At 39.2% G+C, this 9456-nt stretch overlaps 2 protein-coding genes across 5 annotated transcripts; one reads left to right on the plus strand and one right to left on the minus strand.

The window, feature by feature from the left end:
- Window positions 1-4357, plus strand: LOC113781579 (uncharacterized protein At5g41620-like). 2 transcript variants are annotated; one of them, XR_003469636.1, is made up of 4 exons: window positions 1-711; window positions 1490-1612; window positions 2205-3813; window positions 4269-4357. XR_003469636.1 is itself a non-coding variant. In XM_027327536.1 (3 exons), exons 1-3 carry the CDS (start codon window positions 223-225, stop codon window positions 3729-3731), a joined length of 2139 nt encoding a protein of 712 aa, XP_027183337.1. In that variant the 5' UTR covers window positions 1-222; the 3' UTR covers window positions 3732-3918. The 2 variants fall into 2 exon arrangements, 1 of the variants encoding a protein (XP_027183337.1); XM_027327536.1 differs by lacking the exon at window positions 4269-4357 and having other exon boundaries at window positions 2205-3918.
- LOC113781580 lies at window positions 4289-6442 on the minus strand. Of its 3 annotated transcripts, none has more exons than XM_027327538.1 (7): window positions 6081-6442; window positions 5795-5967; window positions 5593-5695; window positions 5377-5493; window positions 5122-5292; window positions 4741-4864; window positions 4289-4659 (listed from the first exon to the last, which is right to left on the minus strand). In XM_027327538.1, exons 1-7 carry the CDS (start codon window positions 6366-6368, stop codon window positions 4544-4546), a joined length of 1092 nt encoding a protein of 363 aa, XP_027183339.1. In that variant the 5' UTR covers window positions 6369-6442; the 3' UTR covers window positions 4289-4543. The 3 variants fall into 3 exon arrangements, with proteins under 3 accessions (XP_027183339.1, XP_027183340.1, XP_027183338.1); XM_027327539.1 differs by having other exon boundaries at window positions 5179-5292; window positions 5593-5719; XM_027327537.1 differs by having other exon boundaries at window positions 5593-5719.
- Between the last annotated feature and the right edge of the window lie 3014 nt (window positions 6443-9456).

The following is a 9456-nucleotide window of genomic DNA, read 5'->3' on the forward strand; positions in this document are numbered from 1 at the left end:
CAGAAAGAATCCCAGAATTCCAGTTCCGCCGTGAGAGCCATAGTCCACAAACAAAAAAGTACAAGTACAAAGATTGATGGATTTGTAAGAAAACTAGCTAAGCCTAGCAGCAAGTTAAACCATATGGACAAGTAAGTGAAGAGAGAAGAGAGAGAAGAAGGGATGAGAAAATGAAACAATAAAGAAAAGAAGGCAACTTTGAGGTGTAGACTATAGACAGAGATGAAAAGGAGAGAAAAAAGTGGGAAAGGGCCAGCAGAAAAGCAAGAAAATTTGGGGGAAAAGTTGAAGAGAGTAGGGAAAAGAGGGGGACATAGCACTCCGGTTGTACCCTTTTGGAGACTAGAGCTACAATTACAACTACAACAACAAAACCTCCCCCTCCCTCTTTTAGCTGCCAATAGTACTAGTGCTGCTGCTCATCATCATAGTAGGGGTGGTGGGGGCGGTGGCGAAGAAGTTGAAAGGGTGCAAGTTACCAACGCTGGAGTCAGCCCTTTTCAGTTTCCTTCTGTTTCTGCAAGAAAACTCGCTGCCACCCTTTGGGAACTTCATCATTACAAGCTGCCTCTTTCTAGAATGCACCAGGGTGTCGGCATAGCTCCTCCGAGAATCCGACGCCTCCACTACCACCAGCACCATCAGCACCACCCTTATGACGACAAGGGTGATCTTCAACACCCTGATCCTTCACCTAGTTCGCCTGACCTGGTATATAGACTCTTCTATCTTCTTTCATGGGTTATTCTTTCTTTTTCCCTTTTTTTTCCCTGCGATATCTTGTCAGCTAGTTTTACTGGATTTTAATTGTTTTGGCTATTGGTCTATCATTCATGAGTTTTCTTGGGATATTCCTGTTCTTGATTTTCACCTTTTTTTTGTTGTGATCTGTAAAAGCTTTGATCTTGGAACTTAGCAATTTGACGAGGCGTCCATCGTTTTGGGTAATGTTTGATTGTTTTGATAATTGTGCTTCTTAGGCGGCCAGGGGCTTGCCTAACTGCAATCATTTCATCCTTATGGAATTTCTCTTCTCAAATTGGTGGCCAGGGGCTCTTGTCAAGCTAATTGCAAATTCTATGTCGCTCGATTATATTGTTGTCTCTTGGACAATGGACTTTTTTTTAGGTTTGGGGGTTAGGCTGCTTGTGGTTTCCATCATGCATCTGATGGCGAATGGGGTGCTTTACTGTCTTATGAAATTATGTCAACTTGTATTGGTGTTTCTTTACTTCACAGGAATGGAATTTTGGAATGTGTGCCTAAGTTGGGTTTATATTTTCTCCCCTTAATCATGGAACTTACTTCTGATGATCTTGTATTGTGGATATCATATAGATGTTCAGCACTGTCGTGCTTTTGGAATATTTAGGAATGGATGCATCATTTGATCTTTCATGTTCTTCATCGATGAAATTAATTCAAGCTGGCATAGTTCTATGTTCTAATGTTCACTTTGCTGATAACTTCTCCCATTTTCTAATGCCAGCCCGGAAGTGCTAGCAGTTTGAGGAGGCATGTCGCTTTACTGATGCAACATCACCGACCCGCTGAAAGAAGCAATCATGCCTTACAACCTGTTTCTCCTGCTAGTTATGGTAGTTCATTGGAGGTACACATCATGTTCTTTGCTCTTTCCTAATACAGCTTGACTTGTCTTTGCTTATAACTGTTTTATGGAGAAACCATTTGAAGAATCTTGATCTCTTTTAAGTTTGCTGTAGCTTGCTCTGCATTTTTTGGCCTCGTACGTTAACTCTATGGGCAAAATCCAGATTTATCTTTTCATTATCTTTATAAAATAACACGATTTAACTTGTCCTATTATTTGTTTTTTATTCACTGGATAGTGTATGGTTCTGTTTAAAAACTTTTGAGACTCATAGTTTGCTGAAAACGCTCGTCACATCCAGGATATGTCCACCAAAAAAACCATGGAGCCATGCAGCTTTGTATGCCACAGGGAAATTCATGCAATCTACCCATTCTTCACCCAATTCCCTTTCCCTTTTCCCATTTCCCTTATTGTAAACAACTCCTGTGTCACATTTTCTGTCAATGAATTATTTTTCAAGTTTGGAAAAACGTCGTCTTACCATAGCATCACATGGCCGATAGGCATCCTTTAGTTGTACAATGATTGATCATGAATGGTCTATGCATGCATAGCCTTTACAGCTCAACCTATAACTTGTGTCTTTCAGGTGGCACCTTATAACCCTGCCATTAGCCCTAGCAGTTCTATAGGCTTCAGGGGAAGGATTGGTGAGACAAGCTATAGCCTCAAGACATCTACAGAACTGCTAAAGGTATTGAATCGAATTTGGAGCCTTGAAGAGCAGCATGCTTCCAATGTATCACTGGTGCGAGAACTGAAGAAGGAATTAGACCATGCTCGTGCCCGTATCAAAGAGTTGGTAAGAGATCAGCAAGCCGATCGACAGGAGATAGATGAATTGATGAAACAGATTGCAGAGGATAAATTAGCCAGAAAAAGCAAGGAGCAGGATCGCATTAATTTGGCTATTCAATCTGTAAGGGAAGAACTTGAAGATGAAAGGAAGTTGAGAAAGCGCTCAGAGAGCCTGCACCGGAAATTAGCCCGGGAGCTTCATGAGGTGAAAATGTCATTTGCAACAGCTTTAAAAGAGCTAGAGAAAGAGAGAAAATCACGTGTGCTTTTAGAAGACCTTTGCGATGAGTTTGCTTGGGGAATAAGAGATTCTGAACAAGAACTGCGTGCTCTAAGACAGAGGTATGACAAGGACTGGACTGAAAAAGCTGGTCATGATCACTTAGTACTTCATATGTCCGAATCATGGCTTGATGAGCGAATGCAGATGAAGCTTGAGCACCAGAATAATTTAGGAGGTAGGACTGTGGTTGTGGACAAGTTGAACTCTGAAATAGAGGCCTTTCTTCGAGCTAAAAGAATTTCCAAGAGTAACAAGAATAACCATTTGCCAGCAAGAGATGTTAAATTTCGTAAGAGCACTTTGGAATCAACCCCTCTGAATGTTGGTGTTAGTGCTCCTCAAGATGAGGACGATGCAGATGATTCTGCAGGTAGTGGGTCACATTGCTTTGAGCTACACAAACCAAGTGCTCTTGAGATAAAATCCCAAGAGAATGATGTTGAGGAGGATCATATTGATGATAGACTGAAGCAAAATCAAACAAAGAAACTTCCATCCAATGACAAAACAAAATCACGTAGTCCAGCCAGTTTGCAGGTGAAGTTTGAAGAACAGATGGCTCGAGCTGTATTGCATAGTGAAAGCAAAGACCATTTTGAAGATTTGGATCAGAGAAATTCCCAGGCATTGAATCCAGTTGAAATTAGCATTTCAAAGAGGTCTGAAATAGGTGAAGCAACAGAAGAGGGCAGTTCAGTGAGAAGAAATAAACCAGATGGAACCCCTGAACCTAACTCTAACTACATGATTGATAATTTAATAAGGAGCCATTATTTGTTATCAGAGAGTGGGAGCACGCATCCTGAAAAAGATTATGGGCTAGCATCTGGTGGTAGTTCTGTCTGGAGAAGTCGTGCGAGTCCGGTAAGGCAATGGACCGAGAGACTTCCATCCAATGAGCTGGAGATATCTGAATCCTCTTCAAAATTGCCTCCAGATTTGAAGGAGAATACTTTAAAGGCGAAGCTCATTGAAGCAAGGACAAGGAGCCAAAGGTCCCGCTCGCGTTTAAAGGGCTCCAAAGTCTCCTTCTAGGCTTGATTTGGTAGCTTGCAAGCCCATCTACCGGGTGTTTTGTGAATACGAGTCTTATTACACTACGGAATTGTATGTCAAGGTATCCACCTTTGTACGTAGTTTTGGAAGTTAATCTTGTACAAGTGTATTATTTTTTTTTTTTTGGGGTTCTTGACCAGTGAGTTTCAAAGAAGATTTAGAATAATTTGTTGTCCATTAGTTTAAAGCTTAACGTTGTTGTTTAAGATCTTTTAACTTTTCGGACCCTAACTTCAACACCGACTTTACCAAATGCAATTGGCTTAGTTAAATCCTGGATTTTGTATGGGTAGAGTCACTTGATCTTTAAATTGAAATGACAATACAAACTCTAAAGAGAGATTTGATTTTGATTAATTTGCTGATAGTCAGCAAATAGTATCAGAAATAATCTATTGATGTATCTGATGTGATCATTTAACTGAAACAGTTTTTTTTTTTTTTTGTTTTCCAAGTGGGTTGGGGGTTGGGCGAGGATGCTATCATCCCTAATACGTGATTTCTTTCCAAATGCAGGAATATTAGTCATGGTAGAATTGCAGATAAATTCGTCTTCTCCTTTGTTTGGGAAAGACAAGACTTCATAATTTGCATCCAAGTAAGAGGTAGAACACTAAAAACGGAAGATGAAAGCAAGAGATCCAAGAAGGGAAACACCTCCCTTGCAAAACCACGAGTTAATGAGCATCAGCGCTTAGGCAGACTACTACAACAAGATTAAGAAGTCATAGACCTTGCTTTTTGCTTGACAACATGCGAATCTTCTTCTCTGGGGATATGTCCAGCTGCTTTTATGACATTGAAAACACATACGAGGGTTCTCTTTGCTTTGGGTTCCCTTCTGTAATCGATAGAGTATTGTCATCTAAATCAATAAGAACCGTACAGAGGGTGTAAAGTACTGGTCCTGTAAGAAAGGCAAACGGCATTAGGCACAAAATACTTAACCGCACAGCAGAGAAGAATGTTACGGATTTCCATAAGCAACCTGTCATATAAATGGGGTATGTTTTATCACTTGTGTCTCCAAGGAGCGAAAGGAAATCAATTTTTGAACTCTTTGGCAGTAGAGCAGCACTTTTTTGTCTAGTCAGTGAATTCTCATCCTGTACCTGAACAGCCGAAAACGGGGAAGTGCTTGTATGGTTATACACCTATAAGAGTTCATATAATGGATTGAAACTCTTCTATTCTGATGTTAGAATGGCAAGAACAGATCGATGATTGACCTCTTCCATTCGTTACTTTTTGTAGAAGAGGTTTAATTGTATAACATTGAACTGGTACAATATAGTAATCAACACAACAGTAATTAGCTGACTCTAAACATGATTTTTGTATAATTTCATACGTCTCCTAAACATGTCACCTGGTGAACTTGAAGATGAAGGTACATATTTGCATGGAAGAATGGAGTTTCCCCAACCTCAAGTACGGAAACTCGAGTTCTTGATGCAGTTTCCACGTTCAAAATTCTCCGCGTCCCTGTGTCAATCAGATTGTAACTGTGTCCCACGGAAACTTCTGATGAACGAATTCTCTAAAACCAAAACAAACATTCAAATTAGTACCTATCCTCCCCTCAATTCAAAGTTAATTATACTGTTAAAGAGAGATGTATTACGGTTAAGGCATCATCCATGCTCTCGGCTTCAAGCAAGTCTCTCGAAATGAAGTTCCGGCCAATCCCACCAGCCACAATCTCAGACTGAGACGGCGGTACAGAGTTCAGCGTAAATGCCTAGAGAGTACAATTTCATGAGTGATGGCTCCAGAGCAATTTATTGACTTGAACTGAAACCAGAAGTACAATTCAGGCAAAGTAAGTATCCAGAAGTACCAATCCAAGACTATTAAAGGCAAAGGCACAGCTTGGAAGCTCTCCTGCATATGTATAAGCAGTGAAACATAGTCCATTTGGAAGTATTCCCTTGATCAAATACCTGCAGCGGCATTTCATTTCAAGCCTGTAGCTTGCAGTATATCACGTGGGTCAAATAGACATTATTGTATTAACATTCAGAGGCTGCAAAAGAACTTACGTGTGGCCTATTAAAGCAACATTTGCATCCTCATTATGAGCTGCAATAGCCATGTAATCACTAACCACAAGTATATCAGAGCAATCATCATTGTTATCGTCCCTCGAACTCAAATCTGCTTCGGATTTCGGTATAAATGGAAGTATTTCCTTCCTGAAGTTGAGCAGCAAAATCTGGGCAAAAGAAAAAAAAACAATAATGATAAAACAAAACAGGAGACTTCAAGTTTTGACCATGATAAATGAACATTCCTAGCGTTTCATTAGCTTTTGAGCGCAAACATTACATCAAGAAATGGCACCCCACTTCCTTGAGCAGTTCCCAGAAGTTCATTCCAGTAATTGGGGAACTTTTTCTGGTTATTTTCAGATAAAGCTTTGATGAGCTTGTGGCCTTGAGGAGTTTGAGCAAATGGCAGCAGCCGGTTTTGAAGGATAAGGTCTGTGGCAAGCCTACTTCTTATCTGTCCGGAGAACCTGTGGCCTATCAAGAATCCCATGCTGTAGCCATCTGCACAAGGGCCAACTTCAAAGATTTCCAGTTGTTTCGCGTCATTGCCTGGCTTCTCCTCCATAGTATGATCAGGCTCTATTGCTGTGCTTGGCTTTGGGAGTCCGGATTAGCAGTTGCGGTTGGGCAAAACCATTCCCGCAATCTTGCCTCTACACTTTCCCCACCTAAACTCAATATGTATATGTTGCCTAACATTTTAGTGCCTAAAGATAACATCATATCTTTTCATGGCAAAATTATCCTTACTAAATTTCTTTACACAACCTGAAAATTCACCAAATGTCATTTGTGAATTGTTGCTAAATGCAGTACATATTTGGCCAAAAAATAAACAGCTCAAAATTATTTGATTCTAGCAAGTAGGAAAAAAAAATCATAAACTTCAGCAACCAAAAAGTTTAAAGAAGTTTTCATCCAATTTTGTTGATTAATATGTTGTGACTAATATTTTAGCAAACGATCCCCATGGACTCTCACTGGTTGTATTTCTGGGCCAAAAGGCCCAGGACAAATTCTTTTGGTCTGGACATTTCCAACAATCATGCTGGTCCAATTCGACTCCAATTATCTAATCCTGCTGAAGACAAATTTGTCGTAGCAATTTTCTGCAAATTTTCCTGGTTTCTGAACCGGGGGAAACTAGCTAAGCAACAGCTGTCAGTCTGGCTACAATTGATTTAGTTTCCTGCAAATACTTTCCATTTTACAATTAATTTTTGAAGCCATGTTTAGGAAATAGGAATTCTATGCTTTCCACGCTGCTGTTCGTGGGCCGACATGCAGTGCGAATTTCGTCGCAAAGGTATCCATCCATCCACATGAAGGCGGAATTTACCACCCCATTAAAACCACGTCTTTCTGAGTGGCGTGGTCTTTCTGAGCGGTCGAAAGTTCAACTCAATGCCTGGGTCGTAAAAAGGTTTCAGTCACATAAAGGCGTCACCTGACACTCCCAAAATAAGGCACGCCTTTTGGGTAGCTGAAAAAAGGCCAACAATAGGGTTTGATCTGGTTTGATTATTTTGAGTTATTATAGATTCTGTTTTTGGATAATTAGCTTTTGTGATATTATCGATTTTTTTTTTGTATTCTGATTATAGATTTTGTAATGACAAAAATTGTTAAAATCTATAGTTATCCAAATAGTAGTTTTTACTGATTATAATTATTCTCCATAATCAGGTTTTATAATCAAATTTTGTAAAATTTAAAACAACTGAGAACAAGATCCATCATATCAAACAGATTTAGGGTTGGACTTCTACAAAGTTCATCTTCCTTCTTGTGCTGTTCTTGGAATCTTTTTTATCCCTCCTATTATTATTTTTTTTTACCACACAACTATCTCAACCTGTGTTCTCTCCAAAAACATTTTGTTGTGAAGCTTGCTAAAACTTGTCATGATTTGTTGGGGAGGGTTGAATTAGGCGGTAATAAGGTGAAAAGGAATGTAAGTAGGAGGTCTTGACTTAAAAAAAAAAATGTCATGATTATAATGATGAAACTGTAAGGCTAAAAATTAACTCAAAACAACATCAAGGAATCTTTTCACAAGAGAATATCCAACACCTAGCACAGCTTGCTTTCTGTAAATTATATCATCAAAATGAAACCAAAAAGAAAATCAGATGCCTATTCCATAATAAATTCCTTTTTTTTTTTTGAGGAAATTCCATAATAAATTCCTATTTCATATTGTCCCACTCCCATCCTTGAGCAAGAGCCCGGATCGGAACAATCCCTTCTCTCTCTCTCTCGTTTATTGTTGTTCACACAATTGAAGGAGAATCATAAATGGCAACCATTGTTCATTAATGAATTTGAATGGTAGGGACTGATCAGTGTTGACTGTGTAGGAAAGCAGGGTGGTGGGCAGCCGCTGCCTGAGCTTGATCGTGTCTGTGTCCATAGGGAGTTCTAATGATCCTATTCATTGGAAAGTCGCCTTAGTTTATATCCAACAACAGCTTCTTCTTCAACAGTTATGTATTTAATCCGAAGAAAATCATGGTGAGACAGGCCCCAGTTACAGTTTGGCGTTTGCATGAACAACACTACTACTTTTAACTGGCAGCTATCTTGAATCCTTATGAAAACGTGTCTCCCGCTGGAAATTGGAACTTAAATTGGTGTAGAAACAAAAAAGGCCACTTCGATCTCATAATGTGTTACATCTGATGAAGTTACATCGTATCTGTTTTTTAATTCAAGATTAGGAAAAGTAATATATTATCATAGTAACAAGTAATAATTGACATAAAAAGTGAAAATACAAAATGTTTTAGATTAAAATGAATGAATGTCACTAGCTGGCTACAGCATTTGACTTGCGTTTTGTTTATCAAGCTCAGATTACTTTAGGATGTGTTCAACCAGCTACTAAATATTCCAGGTTTTAAGATGATCGATGCTGGACAGGCAGATGTCATTAAGATACTCGATATAACTTAATCTTCTTCTCCCAGTGGATTGGAGCATCTAGGGCCCGTCCAAAAGCTAAAGGAATATGTTTCGAGCTTTAATTAATTACTCGGACCTCTGCGTAGAATTAAGAGCAAATTTTGAACGTCAAATCGCACCCAGAGAACAACAAGGCTAAAGAAATTTCGAGGGAAGAGTAGCAGTGGGGGGAGCACTAGATTGAGTTTTAGGATAATTCATCGGGTACCCTTCGCAGATTTGACGCGTGGAAATTCCTTTCCCATTGTGCTATAATATACTATCATTGATGACAAAGGATAAGGGGACTTTGTGTTTGCTAAAGATGGTGCACTGATCAATTATAGATAGCACGAGAAAAAAAAAACTGGCATATTATTAAAAAAAAAAACATATAATTTTTCAATTTCTAAGTGTTGCTTATTTCCATGTTTAGTGTGGAGTTGCTAGGCTTGAAGGGATGTAAAATAAGTCCAAATGGTGAAAACTTTTGTGTGGTGGAAGTTGTTGTTTCCTTTTGAGTAGATTGATTTGTGTAGCAGGTCATTTTCCCATGAAAATTCAGAAGACAGCAATGTGGGATGAAACAATTCGTAAAGTACTGCATTATAGCAAGACTAATGCAGTGGCATTTCTGTTTCCCTTTGATCTCTAGTTGCTTTTTAGGGTTCCATTCAAATATTCTCAAGAGTTGCAGTGCAGCCAAGGCA

The sequence above is a fragment of the Coffea eugenioides genome, chromosome 8 (assembly GCF_003713205.1).
Source record: "Coffea eugenioides isolate CCC68of chromosome 8, Ceug_1.0, whole genome shotgun sequence".
Taxonomy (NCBI): Eukaryota; Viridiplantae; Streptophyta; class Magnoliopsida; order Gentianales; family Rubiaceae; genus Coffea; species Coffea eugenioides.

What these genes read in the sequence shown, in the direction of transcription:
- LOC113781579 (XM_027327536.1), top strand. Translation starts at nt 223, where the DNA reads ATGAAAAGGAGAGAAAAAAGTGGGAAAGGGCCAGCAGAAAAGCAAGAA. An exon ending in CACCTAGTTCGCCTGACCTG is followed by an intron (nt 712 to 1,489) that starts GTATATAGACTC and finishes TTCTAATGCCAG; the next exon opens with CCCGGAAGTGCTAGCAGTTT. An exon ending in GTTATGGTAGTTCATTGGAG is followed by an intron (nt 1,613 to 2,204) that starts GTACACATCATG and finishes TGTGTCTTTCAG; the next exon opens with GTGGCACCTTATAACCCTGC.
- LOC113781580 (XM_027327537.1), bottom strand. Translation starts at nt 6,368, where the DNA reads ATGGAGGAGAAGCCAGGCAATGACGCGAAACAACTGGAAATCTTTGAA. An exon ending in CCTTTAATAGTCTTGGATTG is followed by an intron (nt 5,494 to 5,592) that starts GTACTTCTGGAT and finishes TGTACTCTCTAG; the next exon opens with GCATTTACGCTGAACTCTGT. An exon ending in GCATGGATGATGCCTTAACC is followed by an intron (nt 5,293 to 5,376) that starts GTAATACATCTC and finishes TTTTGGTTTTAG; the next exon opens with AGAATTCGTTCATCAGAAGT.